General features: G+C 40.9%; 1 protein-coding gene across 1 annotated transcript in view; it reads left to right on the top strand.

Annotated features, from left to right (window-relative positions):
* Positions 1 to 17544, top strand: part of NRG1 (neuregulin 1) — a 170585-nt gene that overhangs the window by 27923 nt on the left and 125118 nt on the right. The window contains exons 2-4 of the mRNA XM_041395911.1: positions 919 to 1096; positions 7987 to 8111; positions 15777 to 15827. Coding sequence (XP_041251845.1) covers positions 919 to 1096; positions 7987 to 8111; positions 15777 to 15827 — 354 coding nt within the window. The remainder of the gene's footprint in view (positions 1 to 918; positions 1097 to 7986; positions 8112 to 15776; positions 15828 to 17544) is intronic.

Here is a 17544-nt window from a genome sequence, read left to right as displayed (position 1 = left end):
ATAGGTGTTTTACCTGTGCACTGGAGCACAGCAGTGTCTGATTTACAGCTAAAGCATGGGGTCAAATGAAGAGTAGCCTCTCACAAGGGACTGCATCTTCTTGTGAAGCCTCTGCTCGAAGACAAGTATTCATGTGGAATTTTAGAGGTCTATAACTTAGAAAGTTGGAGGTTTACACTACAAGAAATGTTATTGCTACAACACAGTAGAAATTGAGATGCATCAGCTGGAACCCTACAGTGTCTTGGCTGAGCCTTTTCAATGCAGTGTCCCCTTCTGGGTCCAAAATACCCTTAATTGATATTGATTCTTTGATGGGCTTCCAAGCCTGTCTTTTGCCTCAGGGAAAAGGTATGGCCAAGCTGAGGTTTGTGGTAGGTGTATAATGTGGGTTGTAACGTTTGGCTGGAACAAAAGCCTTTCCCTGACATGAGGGAGGCTGTAGAGCTTATATTTATGCTTTTAACTCCCTGTCAGATCAGTTGCACCTGGATCCTTTGGGTAGCCCGTAACTCATAGCAATTGAAATTAGCAAGGTACCCTCCCTTTGCCTTTCTGTGTTACCACTCAGAGGTGCCTGCTACAGTGTGCTGTCTTGTGCCTAGGTGCACACAATCAAATAATGTTGTTAGTGCTCCATGCTGTATTCAGAACCAGCACTTTGGTTCTCACTGCAGCTTGCAAGTTGTAAGGCTGTCATAGGAGATCTCCAAAGCATCAAAGTGGGCTGCCATTAAATGTGCCCTTGTGCTTTAAGGACAATACAGATCCTTGTTTTTCAGGGATTTTTGCAGAAGTATTGCTAGTCTGGTTGGGGTTTCTCTGTCCATGGTTTGCCTAGCTCAACTTGAATAAGCGTTTTCCCTTTTGAGGATGGCTTTTTTATTTCTTTATTTCTTTATTCTTTTATTTCTTTAGTGGTGCCCCTCAAATTGAAGGAAATGAAAAACCAAGAGGCTGCTGTGGGTCAGAAGCTAGTGCTAAGGTGTGAAACCACCTCAGAGTATCCCGTGCTCAGATTCAAATGGTTAAAGAATGGGAAGGAAATAACAAAAAAAAACAGACCGGAAAATATCAAGATCCCAAAAAAACAAAAGTAAGTACAAAGTAATATCTTTCAAGTGGGGCTGGGAGGGCTGGGAAGTGATGTTCGCCAGAACGTAAGGATTGAGGTTGTTAAATGCAGTAACACAAAGCTGAAAGCTATGAGTTACAGAGGAAGAAAATCTAAGAAAACAGAAACCCAAATTATTGTTCCTGAAGGTATGAATGAAGTGTGAATGTGATATAAATACTTCATAATTAATTTTCTCTTCTCAATTTCTATTTGTTTTCTGATAGCCAAAGGTTATGATTTCAACTAGTACACCTTGGAGACAGGCCATTTTTAAACTGCTAACAAGAATAGAGGTACCTTTTGTTTATTATCTGAAATCAAAGAACACTTAAAATCATCAAAGGGTTGCAGATTTTGAAGTATTTGAGAGATTTTGTTTTCCAGCAGTTTAATCCTTTAGAAGGGCTGAATGCTGTCCTCATTAGCTCTGAATGTCTTATGCAAGCATGCAGTAGTCCTTTACCAGAGGCATTCTTGCGCTTGCAGAACAAGGCACTGGTGTAGCAGATGTCAGACAAACAGCAAAGCCTACAAATCTATCCTCCTGTCTGGTGGGAAGTACCCCCTGTATGTGACTGATGACCAGCACCAGAAGATAGACTGGTGCCTTGTTTCTGCAGGGGAAAATTACACAATGCTTTTACTGCATTGAGAGAGGAGAAGGCTTTTGCTGTTTTGTCTCACTTTGTTGTGTACATTAAAAAGTTGTAATTGTCACCAGCTATGAAAATCTGCTTGAACACAGTCTTTCAACTCTCGCTTCTGCTCTCAGTAGGCCAGGCAGCTCTCTCATGCACCATGCCATACCTTCCCTTCATTCAAGGCACGAAAGGTTTGGAATGCACTCTGCAGGAGGCTTTTCTTTCCAAGGTGTTCAGTACCCCCATATTTTGTGTCAAGGCTCACCTCACTAGACAAAACAAGGTATAAACAAATAGATATTTGATATTTCAAGCTATTCAAGTTAAAATTCAGAAATCCTACCCTCCTTGGCAGTTTCTTGTACCCCAGCCTGGGGCACAAGATGAAACATGAAGAGGGACAGAGCAGCATCACCACAGCCCCCATGCCACAGTTGCACAGATGTCAAGAAGGAACCTGTGATGTCTCCTTCCAGCATTTGTGAAATGGAGCTGTTCCAGGTGGCAGATAGCCTGGCAAATTGTCTGGACTCATTTGCAGAGCCATATGTCTCCGTCAGAGTTGTATTTTCAGTCTATTCTGTAAAGAAAATGTTCGTATCAGAGCCTAGCTCTCAGCTTTCCCAGCAACACGGTGCTGCCTGTGAGGGGCAATCCATATTTCCTCCCCTTACATTTTGGCTGATGCTGATTAACCAAACTCACTGAGGCTAGGATTTCTCTTTCTGGGGCTGACTGTCACCAGTTCAGATTGAATCAAGAAAGTGCCTTTTGCCAGCTCAGTTCTTTGTGGGTTTTTTGCCCCCAAAAAGCTTTGAGGAGCTGTCAGAAGGGAAACTGATAGCCATTGATTTGATATTGGTGCATGTGGAAGTGTGAGACTCTTTTTCAGCTTGATGTGCCAAAAAGTGTTTAAACTTTCCCAAAAGATGCATAATGAAAAAGATTAAAATTGTGCCTTTTTCTGGAAGATAGAAATACGAAGTCACCTTCATTCACCATAAGTGGAGATGGTGGAGGCTTTGACCTGTATTTCACACATTTGTGCCTCCCCAGTCACAATGATACCATGCACTATTGGAATTTCTCTCTTGTGTTTTAGAAATGTCAGTGTAGAATGGAGAAGCACTTTCAGTTAGAGACATGAAAGTCACTAGATGAAGAGTACAAAAAAGGAAAAGACAAGGGGTGTCTGCTGATATCTAAAGGATATTCTTTGCCTTCCTACTTTGACATTTTAGTCTGGGGACACATAATTTCTTTGCCATTTCTTCTTTTGCTGTTTGTGTGTGCATCTGGGACTGAGTAGAAGTGAACAGCTTAAGAGAAAATAGATTTTATTTTTATAAAAGTGGGACAGACACATGTTGTAAAGCTAAAAAAGAGGGGGGGAATGCAGTGTAAATGAATGCATAAACAACATGCACCTTTCAGTAAGCAAAACCATGTTAAGAAGATACCATTGCAAATTAGAGCAGTGTCAGAAAACAAAGAGTTTTTTTCCCCACTTGTGTTCTGGAGTTTTTTCCATGATAGCATGCTGATAAGTGTTTGTCATGTTCATATGCTTCTGTATTTTTACACAACAATTTTAGTGTGAATTTTTTACTATTACCAAGTGTGAGGAACACCAGCTGCAAAGGTTAGAGTAGTTGATAAACTGTCTGGGATTAATGTTTGTTTTAAAGGTCAAATGGCTACATAAAAAGTAGGCTATGTTTCTGAGGAACTGTTAGCATGCAGAATACCACAGCCTTACTGACATCTTCAATCCAAACACTTGAAAATAACACTTTCTAGCACATTTACAAAAAGCTCACGAATTTTATTTGTAGTACCCATTGGCCACTGATTTCTATCAATTTGCAGGAAATCACCCTTCTTTTTGTGTGATGGCAGAATAAAATGTGTTTATTGTTGGAATAAATTAGGGTTTCTTTTGTTTGGCTACGTAGCCAGAGCTAAATCTAAATAGCTTTATGTTTTTTAACAAACTGCAAAATATCTGGCAGTATGATGAAGTGTCTATCTCAGAAATTGGAAAAGAAGACCTTAGCTTTGAAGTAGTCAAGAAAAAGATAATAAATCAGCTTGGTGGTTTTGAGCACGTTGGCCAGTGTGAATAGTACTGGATCAAAGGATTTGCCAAAGTGGATCACTTGCTGACTTTTTTTAGTGTTTTGACAGTTTAGAAGAGCCTGTGGCAATGCAGCATTCCTCAAAGCTTAGCCTTCCAAAGACTCCTTTGCATGTCATATGGTTTCACTTCTCTAAGCTCCCTAGGATAGTTTCAGGGTGGTTGATTCAGAGGGTGCAGAGCCCCAAGATGTCATATCCCCACCTGGACTACTGTGTCCAGCTCTGGGGCCCCCAGTGCAAGACAGACATGGACCTGTTGGAGTGAGCCCAGAGAAGAGCAGTGGATCACTGGGCTGGAGCACCTCTCCTGTGAAGACAGGCTAAGAGAGTGGGAACTGTTCACCCTGGAGAAGAAGAGGCTTTGGGAAGATCTTACAGCACCTTTCAGTGCCTGAAGGAGACTGCAAGAAGGCTGGAGGAGGAATTTTTATGGGGATGTGGAGTGACATGACAAGGGGGAGTCTCCGTGAACTGAAGGAGGGTAGTTTCAGGTTAGATTATTAGGAAGACTTTTTTTACTGTGAGTGTGGGAAGGCACTGACACATTGTGCAGAAATATGGTGGATTCCAAATCCTTGGAATTGTGGTGGATTCCAAATCCTTGGAAGCTTTCTAAGTAACCTGGTCCAGTGAAATGTGTCCCTATCCATGGAAAGTGGGTTAGAGCTATATGGTCTTTAAGGACCCTTCCAACCCAAACTACTCTGATTTTATACTTCTGTTCTACAGTGTGGCAGGTGACTCACACTAAATGGCTATATTCATTCTCATTACACTGGAGAGTCGAGAGAAACTGAATGACTTTAAATTTTAATGAAATGCATTTAAAGCACTCACTTTTACGTGAAATTTGTCAGAGTAAGAGCATGCAGTCAGTGAGTTTCTGCTGATCATTGCTGATGACTGATGAGGCCATGATTGGTTCATTTGTGTGTCCAGGCTCTAAGCTATTTCGTTGTGGCAGCAGACATTCAGAAAAAAGCAGGCCCTAGACAAGAGCATTTCCCCTACTAGCTAACTGTCCTATGGCTGTCTTCTACTATGATAGCATTTCATTTTCCTTCTCTGATTTCAAATGCAGGTGACACTTGTACATTATCGGTTTGGGCAGTGTGCTGTACAAGTCAGGTGCTCTTCATTAAACGTAGAGAGACTCTCTTATCAGGTTTGGGATTTTTTTTGTGGCAGAGACAAAGACATCTAGATGATGGCTTTGGGTGCAGTAGTGCACAAGGAAACTTTGTATGTAAGTGCCCTGTACCTTGAGGTTCATCCAGGCTTAGCCTGGATATTTGCCTGCAGACAGGCAATTCTGAATGACAGATGGAGACTGGAAGCAAAATGAATTCAAGCAATCAGATAAGGTCGGCTGGGACTGCATTCTGCAGATGTGTTTCTTTTCCCTTCATGTATGAATACAAGCCCAACAGTGTCATAGTGGCAATGAGCTGAAGATTCAGCAGAAGCAAATCTTACAGGCAGTGGAATTTTTTTTGGAGTAGCATGGTATAGTTTGAGAAAAGGACAAGCCTTTGAAAATAAAATCCCTTATCACATGCTTTAAGTCAGTACTGTTGGAGTACTGCATTGCTAGGAAACTGCTTCATTTACAGCCATTAATGAGTCATCTTCTGCTCTGACTGTTTTGAATTCTGTCCCAATAACTCTCAATGATATTTTTAAGGCTATAAATATTCATATTATTTCTCCTGTTCTCAGAGACAAAACTCTATACAGGGATTTTTTTTTTTCTAAAACCAAGAGTAAATTTGGCTTGTTAGAAATGGATTTGTAAGAAATATTGATGCTTCACCTATTTTAATATAAAAAATAAAATCATAAAAGGAAGACACAATTCCTTGTCTTTTTCCATATGTATCAAGTAAAACAAAAAACAATAAAAATAAATGTGCAGGGAAAAGAGTTTCTTCACAAAGCCAAGCAGGCCACAAAAGTGTTTTTCATCAATATTACTTAATGTATGGAGAGGACTGCAGCAAGCATAGAGTGGGTGTCCATATTAAAGTGATGTAGCTGCAGCTGTGCTTCCTTTGTTTTCACTGGGTTACAATGAATTCTTAAAATCACTAAGCCTGTTTACATTGCCTTTTGAAGCTTCCTAAGGCTACAACTTGCTCTCCATTTAGACAAGTGTCTGCAAGTATGGCTGAGAGATAACCTGTTGCAATATAGGAAATACCACATGTCCGCACAAGCTGTTAGGTGGTGTAGAACACCACACCACATTCTGGTTAGGCCCTCAACAGGCTGTTGTGAAGGTGAATGGCTGGCAGGAAAATTAAAAAGCAGGCCACTTTTGCTATTGTATAAGTATAGCTGTTAGTCAGGTGCAAAATTTTCACACAAAGATACAGTAGCATTCAACTTTTGGACATTTCTGTTAATGCCTTTACCACTTTTTTCTCATGTATTCATGGTTATCACGAGCTAGAATCTGTTCTTGTATGCCGTCTGATGTGCAGCCCTTAATTCAGCACTGTGAACTGGTCTCCTAACATTGCCTGAAAAGGGAGTCCAAATACTCAGCTATTCATTTCTTTACCATTTGAGAAAACCTGGGTAAATTCCTAATCGTGGCTTGGTGTTTCCTCCCTCTTGCAAGCCCAGTGGCCTCGAGAAAGCACTCTTCTTTCAGGACATGGGAGGCAACTCTTGTGATGCAGGTTTCTGGCAGAGAGGGGTCCACCTAGCACACTGCTTTCATTCCGTGAGGGCTGACTCCTCAACAGCAGCAGTTTCACACAGAGGCAGGGAAGGCTGAGCTGCCAATGTGCAGGGGTTTGGGTAGCAGATAGCAGATGGGATAGTGTCCTGCAATGGAAGTAGGGGTGACTCACAAGGATGTGTTGAAAAATGACATTGAACATTTTGTGTGCTTCAGAAGCCAGCACTGCTACAAAAGACCAGTTTGTGGTATGAACCAAGCCCTGCTCAGTGGTTTGCAGAAGGGATAACCACTTGTGAATTCTGCGTGGAGAGATAGGAGACATGGCAGCAAAGCATCTCCCCAAACATTGTTTATCTCAGCAGTCATGGTAGTTACTGTGAGCTTTTAGAGTGAGGAAACGCTGCCTCCTGGGGTCAGCCCTTCAAGTCAGGGTGGGCCTGCTTGGGGAAGGCAGCGTTCATGCACTCTGACTATTCTGTAGATCAGGTTTTACGACAGGCAGAAACGTCCCCACAGCACTTCTTTTAAACAGTAACTGGGAACAGCAATAATGTGTCCATTTTCCTCAAGCTAGTCATTCTCTGCAGTCTAGATAACAGGATTATTGCCATCCTGTGAGTTGGGGACCCCATGAATGACACCAGAACATGTTCCTACAAAATTAATGGGTAGGCAGGAGTTCTGCATTTGAAAATCTAATCTTAAAACCTTGGAGACTGATTAAATTACATCTCTGAGCCAGGAACAAAATGTAGCTTCATGCAAATTGTGCTCCTTTTTTTTTTTTTTTTTTTTTTTTTTTTTTTTTTTTTTTTTTTTTTTTTTTTGGGTGAGGAAAAGTTTGTCTTTTTTTTTTTTTTTTTTTTTTTTTTTTTTTTTTTTTTTTTTTTTCCTTAGTACTGGAGAATGATTTGGGGCTTCAGAGGCTGTTAAAAAGTGTGCTCTAATCTCATGATTGTTTAGTCAGATGTTAGGAACTACAGTACTTACCCAGAATTCTACTACTGGTAATATGAACCTATAGGGAAGGGTAATCTATTTCAGTATTACACCTATCTCGGTGGCTTCTGGACAGCCAGCAGTTTGTCTGAGAGAGGATGGTTGTTAGATGGTTGTTTTCCAGATTTTCTTTAAGAGCAAAGACTTCTCTCATAGAGAAAAGCATAAGCAAGTATCTTCATTTGGGTTCATGAATATGCCTGGTTTCCAGCAGCCTGTAAGAAATTTTTCTTTTTTTTTTTATTCTCCTCCCTACTTTCAAGCCTGGATAGTGTTGATCTGTCAGTAAGAATGGAAGACAAGACCCTCTGTTGAAAGTGGTGGGGAGAAAAGTGCTTTAGTTGATGTAGTGACTGTTATACCAGTATAGGATGTTTATATGTTTTTTTCTGATTTCACAGGAAATACTCTGAGCTTCACATTTACAGAGCCACGTTGGCCGACGCTGGGGAATACGTATGCAGAGTGAGCAGCAAGCTAGGAAATGACAGTACTAAAGCCAGTGTTATCATCACAGACACCAATGGTAAGGCTTGACTTAATATTTTACCATCACGTTCAGAAAGACCATGTATAAAGCTGCCAGCAGGACAAAGGGCTCAGAAGCAGGACAAAGCTTGGCAAGTGAAGTGGGAGTGGAAGCACTGAAATATTTTAGGTGTACTAAGAAAAGTGGTCGGGCCTGACTTATCTCTTACGTAGTTGAGATGCTCAATTTGCCTTACAGACAAATGGGCTGTCTCCTACAGATCTCGGCACAGATGAGCATTTTCTGTGTAACACCAAGTCTAAGACACAGTCTAGTCAACACTAGAAAAAGATGAAGGGAATATTATTCTAATTCCTGTTTTGCACAGCGAGGGAAGTTGCATTTAACCTAAAACATATAATAGTCTGAACTGCTAAACCAGCACTTCTCACTTTAAGTAATATTTGTATTGCTCTGATTGCCACCATTTTTACTTTCAAATATGTTGATAGGTTTTTGTTTTGATTTCTAAAACAATAAACACAAAGGCATGAATGTATCTGAAGGAAAATTATTCAGAGGCTTGAGTGTGATTCAGATGCTTTAATTTGGGTATTGTAATTTAAGGTTGATTGTGATGTAAGCTGAAATCATATTTTTCTAGTGTGGCTTTGATTAATTCAGCTCCTATAATTCAAACTCCATTGTCCAGCCAGTTGTGAAGTACAAAACAAACATGTCCTCATTAGCAAACAAAACTGAAGCTCTCTGCATATCATAGATGAATTAAAGATGTTATAGCAATGTGAATTATAGCAATGTGAATTTACCAGGCATGTTTTTCTGTTCCACATTTCTGTGCTGTTAAGTGGGAGATAGACATTTACATAAACAGAAAACCAAATGTAAACCTTTTCCAGTGGGATCTGTCTTTGTCTATCTGCTGTTTTGTAATCACACAGCAATTGCTTGACTGTATTCACTTTGTGTATTTGCTATTCTATTTCATCAACTACAGAATCTCAAGTGCTAGAATTTCATTCTAGCTGTATGGTATTATAATCATAAGCAGATGTCAGGAGACTGATATAAAAGATCAAGTGTTATTTACTGGAATGTTGCTAAGAGGAAAAATGGGTAGGTGTTTCTGTTTCCATGAATACAAATTTTGATTGCTCATTAGCTGCTTGCATGGAAAGTTCCTATACAGTTTCCATAATTCAACTGTAGGCACTGTGCCTATGCAATGTTACAGATAAATGCAAAAAAAAAAAAAAAGAAAAAAAAAGAAAAAAAAAAAAAAAAAAAAAAAAAAAGCTTGACCATTTTTTATTACTTTCTCAGACAAGCAACAGTGTCATGGGAGTGCATGCAGGACCTCATTCCTTTGCTATGTGACATGGATTTTTCAACTTCCTTTTGGGCTATGCTGAATGACTGCAAAACACTCCTGCTGCAAGACGGCAGGAGCTTGGTCTCAGTAGAAAGTATTTGTGGCAAGCCCTGTTATGTGCATCCATAACATATACATTAAAATCTATCTAATTGTGTTATGAAGTGTAAGTTGTGTAAGTTGTTTAAAACACAGCCATGCATGCAAAGGCAAGGCAAACTGGAATCCAGTCAAACCTGCCAGCTGACTCTTGTCCATAAAGATCTGAACTGGAAACTCAGTGATAGCTAGACTGGAACATCTTAGTGATATTTGATCATCTAGACTCAGGCATGGCAGCATTCATTGGTGGAATAAATCAATCATGCATATTTGGTTGCTACACATAGATCTGAGCCCCCTCTCCTTACTGTTCCTCATAAATTACCAATAAAATTGTTCATAATTTTCCTGCTAATGGTGGAATTTTCCACCCGGATTTGAGAAACAGCATGGGCAACATCTGGTGACTTAAGAGAAATAGATCCTTATGGCCTCAAAGGGCAACATCTGCCTTGCAAACAGGGATAGACCCCCTGCATGGGTGACCTTCTCACCCCTGCTTCCCCCACATTCCCTGACCTCTTCCCCTTGCTAGCTTAATGACAGATTTGGGATCCAAACTCAGTAATGAGCCCTGAAGGGCAGTCATTACTTGGATCCTGTATAGCTGGGAGGTCCTGCAATATTCATAAGAAAGAAAGAATTTAAAACAAAAAGAAAGAAACAAAACCACAAACAAAAATCCAGCATATTTAACTCTTACTTGTTATTACCTGTTAATTGGCTTTTGGGGAAGCTCTTGGGTTCTAGTGTAATCCAGGAGACCCTGTAGAGACCTAAACTGTGGGTATCTGAGGAGGCTGAATCTCTCAAAGTTAGCAGAGAGATTGCTTTCTTCCATCTCCTGCAGGTAGGGTAACAGTGAGGTAAAGAAAATGCACTAGAGAGCCTGACTTTCTTATGGTGATACTGGTCTGCTCTGCCATGTGAACCATGACTTAAATTATGACCTTTAATTTAGTAACCTCACCTGGTGATATTTATTATATATGCCCTGCTGTCTGCAAACTAGATCTTCCTTTCCCTTTGTGCTGATTACTTTAGGAGCAGGGGTAGGCAAGGTAATGGTCTTTCTGGGAATGGGGTTATTTTTATTTCCACTGTAAGGTTAGTGTTTTTTCAGTATCTAAAAAAAAAAAAAAAAAAAAAAATCTGCATTTAAATTCCCTAGAATTTTGTCAAACTAGGAGTATTTTAGTTGAAATTTTCTTTATTGGTGTATGCCATGAAAGAGAACCCCAGAGCCAGACCAAAGGTCTCTTTATCATGGTGCCTTGCCTCTAACATCAACTACCAATGGACATTAGGAAAAAATATAGAAAAAACAAGGCAAATGTGTTGGGGTTTTCCCCCCAAGAATACAAAACCCATTCATTCACCACCAAGGTTGCTGATTTCAATTCCCTGCTCCAAGTGTAGAAAAACTAGTATTTCTCAATAAAACAGTTGTAAAATATTTTTGTTGTTTTCAGTGAGCAAAGACCTTAATTTTTTCGGATCTCATTTGCCAAAGTGGTAAACTTTTCTGTCTAAAACAGTAATATTCAATGCAATTCAAGTAACTCCTTGTCTTCTTACTATTATAAATATTGTTATTACTTAAAAATGCCAAATTTGCTTTTGTGTAAGTTTGCTACACATAAACATGAACACACACCCCCCACAAAGAGTGTTAACCTACACACACTTTTAAATTTTCGCAGTTTTACTGAAAGGTATGTATATAGTGCCATGTGTGTGGATTAAAAATGTAACAAATATAAAAATATCTAAACAAACACAATTTTTATCAGTCTTAATAGCAAGTGGTAGGAGCTATTTTCTTTTAAATTTATAGTGAGTGTAACTTGCCCACAGAATATGAGCTGCCTTCTTATTTTCATTCACTCATACTCATGTATGCTAACCTAGGAAAGATTGTAATTGAGGTCCAAAGAAAGGCATGAATTCTCCTGGTGGTGTATAAATAGTACACAAGTTTGCTAATGCAATAGTAACTGCTTTTTTTGTGCATGCTGATTTCTTACTTTACCTAGGCAGAATTCTTGTGGTGAATTTTTCAGGGATTTTCTCATCAGCATAGGACCTTATTATGCTTGATAAATAACACTGATAGAATACTTCACAGCACAGCCAAAGCTTTCAGCTTACTCACAAAACCCTGTATTTAGGCAACTAGCTAAGTGATATCTTTTTGATAAAGAGTCAAACATGCTTTATCTGCACGTGGTGTCAGTCTTTTCATTAAAACCTGTTGGCCTGATTCTTTAGCCTCTCTGAGGATATTTTCTGTGCCCTATTCCTTGGTGTCTGTTGGAAAGTGAGTTGGTGTAGTTTGAGTGTGAGTGGCTGGGACAATTTTGCCTGAATTGATGAGTGCTAGAAGTACTCAGGTGATCTGTTAATGTATCTCAATTGTAGGCAGAGGTGAGCCTTGGTAAATTCATTAGCTACACAGTGGCCTATGCAGGCTTTTGGTTTTGCATCCATAGGACTTGCAGAAGTGGTAACAGCTCCAAGTTTTACAGTAATCAATAAGGATCTGATACTCATAATTAATTAAATTTTAATTTGCTGTTCCTCTTCTGAAGACAGACAGTTGCTTAACTTCAAGAAGATGACTGAGAAATAAGTAAGTAAAACCGTCTTATATCCAGTACCTATGGAGCATATGACAAACTGTGAAATACTTCAAGTGCAAAAAAAGTCCCTTCTTCTGTCCAAGACTTGATTAAAATAGGAGATCAGCATACCTCTTCTCTCTAGCATAATTGCAGGCAACCTGGGACATTGTTTTTGACTGGCTGGCATGAGTCAGATTCTCACCTGGAGCAAATCAGCATGCTTAGACCAATGTCACTGATTTGGTCTTAGAAAGAAATGTGACCATCACTCAGTTTGGTATGGCAACTCCCCTAAGAGTGCTCATAAACCTTTCCTTGCAATTTGACATACTTGGATTGAGGGCAATGTTATTTTAATCTAACTCAAGTCATCAGTTTCTTGGAGGAAAAAGGGGAAAACTATGCTAGTTTTAAGAACCTAAAAGTTAGTTTAGCCACTGGATCATGCTGTGTCTTTGACCACATATGCCTGCTTGCCTCTGAGGCCCCAGACTACAGCCTTACCAACCTTCTACATAACTACTCTGTGCTCTGCCATCTATAGTGACAGAGTGAAGTGACAGAGATGAAGAAAGTGCTCCCCTTTCCTCAAGGTGTATGTTAGTTTGTGTCATTGTTTGTATAATTCAGATGGTATCACCCTAAGAGCATAATTCGAAGGCTTAAAACTCACATGACTGCCAGAAAGTGCACCTCAGGGTGACAAAAGCTTGTTTGCAGCTCTAATTACCTATGGTGTCTGAATTCTTCTCAGAACCCAGGTTTTTATCCCTGTCAGGGTTCTCAGAGTGGCCACCTGCAAGGCCTGAACTAAAACCTATGAGCTCAGCCAAATCTTTCACCTTGCTCAAGCAGCCTTTCTTGCATTAGGCCTCTGACAAACTAACTGGGGGGAAAAAAGCTGTGAGGGCATGCACAGAGCTGTTCACAACAGCAGCTGTAAGGCTCTTAGATATTTGGTTATCCTGGAGAAAAGGTTTTGGCTGAGGAGGAGAAGGACCTCCTGCCTCAGACCCATACAGCAGAGCTTGTTGCTCGCACAAGTCCTCTCAGCAGCCCAATTAAAGTTTCCTGTCAGAAAGGATGGATCAACATATCAAGGCTATGGAGTTGCAGGGAGTCCTGTGTGAGTTGAAGGAGCTCTTCCCTGTTATGTCAGTCTAAACAGCAGAAGACGCTGCTGGCCCAAGTACTAAGGAAATAGGACTGAGAAGCTGCAGAGGCCTGCTGTTTAAGCCGAACAAGGCTCTCTCATGGATCCTTCAGTACTTTTGTATAAGTTAGCCCCTGCACAAACATACCCAGTTTCAGGAAACAGCACTTCACTGAGACAGTATTCCTAGAAGTGCCAGGGGACAGAACTGGTTGTAGCCTCTGAGATAGCTGCTCCTCATGGGAACTTAAACATGATGGTGAAGACAGGGCTGCAGGCTGCCATCTCCATATCCTAGCAGACTGCAACAGCAAAAGTATTATGACTAAAAAATGGTCCCAGCTCTTTCACCTCAGGCAAGTACTGGTGGCCTGCCATGAGAAGCCTCTTTTTTGTTTGCTTCTTGTGTTCAAATAGCTTGCTGTGTGGATCTGGGCTAGCCTTCCCAGGCACTGCAAAACATCTTTCTTATGGTTGTGGTGTGCTGTGTGCAGTAAGCAATACACACAAATGCTGTGTCTTCCACATTTTAGCATCCGCTGTTAGTGTTGCTAATACGAATGTTATTTGTGGGGCTTGGTAAAGTCTGACTTTGCCACATGTTTTCCAAATGTATTTCTCAGCACGTTTCAGGTGTAGGAGGCTCTGGCTGTGGTTTTTTTTTTTTTTTTTTTTTTTTTTTCCACTGGCAGTTTCCCATCAGCGTTTGTACTAACACAGCTGGGCTGGGGAGGTGCCAGTAAGAAATGCTCCATCAAGCTCAGCACAGGCACTAAATGGAACATGGTTTCTTTAATGGTGAAAAAAAGTTTGCTCTAGTAGTGCCAGATGCTGAGCTATGCAGCTGTCAGACCTGTTCCATCTCCTGATGTGACTAAGAAAGGTTAATCGCTCAGACAACCCACTGCACAATAGAGAAACTGCCATTATACCCCAAAAATGGTCCTGAAAGCTGCCTGGCTACAGGCCACTGTGTTCCAAGACCTAATGAAAAGGTTTTGATCTTAAAAATATTAATTATGATACCCACTTCCATGCCATGTATCGCTGGCTGTCAAGGAAATGCTGCATAATGTGTTCTCTCCCATTAGTGAGATGAAACTGGAGTGTACTAACTAGGCAAATAGTATATTTGCCAAAGAAAGCTGTACCAAAATGGAAAAAAAAATATACAAAAGAAGAGCAAGCAAGTATGAAGTTAAAACACAGAGTCAATATTAAAGTTAACAAGAGGGATGTTGAAGGGAAGGCATTTGGACTAGTTTTGTCTCTGGTCAAGTTTTTGTGAACTCTGGAGACAATGAGCAGAGAATCATTGGAATTGAGTTCACAAAGCAGAATAAAAACATTCTGGAGTTTATTTTTCCTAAATCTCTTATGAGATATTTTTTAAATTCTGTGTGTTTGACCTACTAGGGGCTTCTTGGTGTGCCTTGAGGTCTCAGGGCAAGACTTTTTTCTTGGCATTCAGGGCCTTTCTCCAGCTGTAGTGCTGAAACTTGTGCAGCTGCATTAAACTGCACCACTTAATGTCTGAAATGTGTTTTGAGAACTTGGGGAAGTCCAAGACTGTTGATGAATACAGCTGAAGAGTGATTTGTTCTCACCTAAGAAATTGCACACAGTTGTGGCTTGTGGGGACAGCAGAGCACTCGCAAATCAATGCTGTCATTGGAACGAGGTCTCTGTGCAAGTCTGTGAAGCCTAAACAAAGGCTTTCTACATTCTGCTTTCTCCCATCTGCATATTTTGCATTAGCAAGGATCTAAATATGGCAACATCATCCCCCTTAGCCATCAGCTGGTTCAACAAGTGACTGCAAGCAGCCCGTGCCAATATGTAAGTAGCAACAGCGTGTGGACATATACATAGGACCAGTATAGAAGCACAACTTTTCCTATCTCTTCAGCAAAGCAATTGATTGATTTCTATCACAGAGCCCCCAGCACGAGGGATGGGGTTTGCATGTGTGGCTCAGAAGATTTCCCTGAAGTGGCAAGTGACACTACTGGATGTGCTTACCAGCAATTCAAGTGCTATGAACAGAGACACACATCTTTGCAAAATCTAACTGCCTAGAAGCATAAGGAGTGAATACTCACACTGACATCTTCCAGAAACAGAGCCATCTGGATGATTTCTCCTGTTGCCACTGATCAGAAGAAATTGCCATTTCCAGAGGAAAATGAGAGATTGAACAACTGGCTGCTTTCAGGAGCAGGCTTTTTTCTTCAGTTTTGCTAGTAGGCACCACCATTTTCTGGTTTTTTCCTGAAAAGAAACTTCTGCAAGTTGATATCTGATTGAAGCCTCTGCCCACTGGAGCAAAATTTAAGCTTCCTTCTTTGAACACCTTTTTCTTCTTTACCTTGTCCATTCTGGAGCTGAATGCTGCTTGAGGATCATCTGACACCATATTATAACTTCTTGTTGCCTCTTGTGTTTTCCAGAGAGTACCAGCAAGATACCAGTATCAACAGAAGTGACAAAAACTTCTTCACGTAAGTTGAATTAACTATCTTTCTGTCTCTTTCTTTTCATTTCTTCTTGAAATTGTTTCTACAGCTCTGAAACAGCTCCTTCTTAACAGAGAACAATTCATCTACATCCAGCAGCTTCGTTTCTGCATTTCACCTTGCATACTTGAGCTACTTCAGGGACCAAGAAATGAATGAAGAAGGGTTAAGCATACTTTTTACTACCCTGGGGCTGTATTGAGGAAGAAAATTTGTCCTACAGTTGTCAGGCTGCAGCAGCCCAACTGAAGAAGAATTTATGTTGTTAGGAACTATGTTTTTAAAAAGCTCTTGCCTCCTTCTCCTATAAATCCTAGCAGCTGCTTGTGAGTTTGCTGAGTGTATAGGCATATTGATATGCCCTCAGGAAAGTCTATTGCCTAGACTGCCCTGTTCCTCATGGTTCTACATACAATTCCTGAGAGCTCTGCAGGGTCTGTGAGTGTGGACAGGTAACTCACTGTCAGCAATTTTACCACTTTTGAAGCTGCCTAGGAGCCTTCTCCAGGTGGTTTCCTTTCAGGCTGATGGAATTTTCTTTCAGCATCCTTCCTGCAGTTGCGGATTGCATACTTCCAGAGTTGCAATACTGCTGGAACTGACCCCAGTGAGAAGCTGCTTTCATTATTTAACTGTTAAGAGTTACTTTATATATGGCCACAATACGAGCACTTGTCTCTACTGATGGCTTTGGCTGAGACAATTGTAGATAAACGTGTGTAAGCTGGGCAACCCAAGGATTTACAACATGCACATACCCTCCTTGGCAAAGAGGCTGGGGTCCTGCTAGCTTTTTTGGGAAAGCTATGTCTGGCAGGGACAGGTTTCAGTGTGAAATGACAGTGTTTGTAGGCTAGATCAAGGAAAACAGTGTGATTGCCAGATTTTGCATTTAGCATGCCTGCAGCCTTTTCTTTGATGCATCTGTGTGTGTGGCGATCTACTTCTGAAATCTTGGCATTGCTGCCTGACAGAAGAGACGTTGGATGTGCCCATATTCTTTCATGTTCTCAGTGGGGCCTGTCACTGGTGCTTCACTGGGAATATATGAGACCACATAGCTCATAGCAAGTGTCCTGTAACCATTGGAACCATTGTTGTTCAAAGAAGGTGACACGCTGGTCACTGACTCCACTAGGCTTGCCGCCTTCTCCCTTGTGCAGCAAGAATGTAGTCCCTGCATTTTGCTGCCTCCTTTCCCATGAATTAAAGTTCTTGTTCTTTAGTGGTCTCTTTCCCTGCTTATGTTTCCTCAAGTGCCTGCTGTTACAGTACTGTCCTCCTCTTTACTGCTGTTGTGCTGCTGGAGAGGAGGAAGCTGGGGTGTTCAAAAAGCTGGCTGCATTCCTGATGAATCTCTGCACTGGCAGATTTCATGCCAAGCAACACACCACGGTATTGTCTCCAGAACAGCAAAAAGCAGTATGTTTAGTGGCTACTTGTGGAGGTCTCCACATGGAGCTCTGAGGAGGTCTTTGATATGTGGCTGGAGCAGAGACCAGCACAGTCCTAAACCCAGCCAGGTGCTGTTTTTCCTACTGTTCTATCCCCTCGGGGTCCAGACTATGTCTTTCTCTAACACTTTATGAGTTTCCTAGTGCCCAGCAGTGCTTGGGATGACCAGTGACTAATGGTTTTGGGCACTGCTGATTTTTTTCCAGGACTTTCAAATGACAATAATTAATTAGTGTGTTGTTTCTTT

The sequence above is a fragment of the Onychostruthus taczanowskii genome, unplaced genomic scaffold, assembly GCF_017590055.1.
Source record: "Onychostruthus taczanowskii isolate IOZ18803 unplaced genomic scaffold, ASM1759005v1 scaffold121, whole genome shotgun sequence".
In the NCBI taxonomy this organism is placed as follows: domain Eukaryota; kingdom Metazoa; phylum Chordata; class Aves; order Passeriformes; family Passeridae; genus Onychostruthus; species Onychostruthus taczanowskii.
The sequence above is the reverse complement of the archived record's forward strand: the minus strand, read 5'-3'. Positions and strand labels throughout refer to the sequence as shown.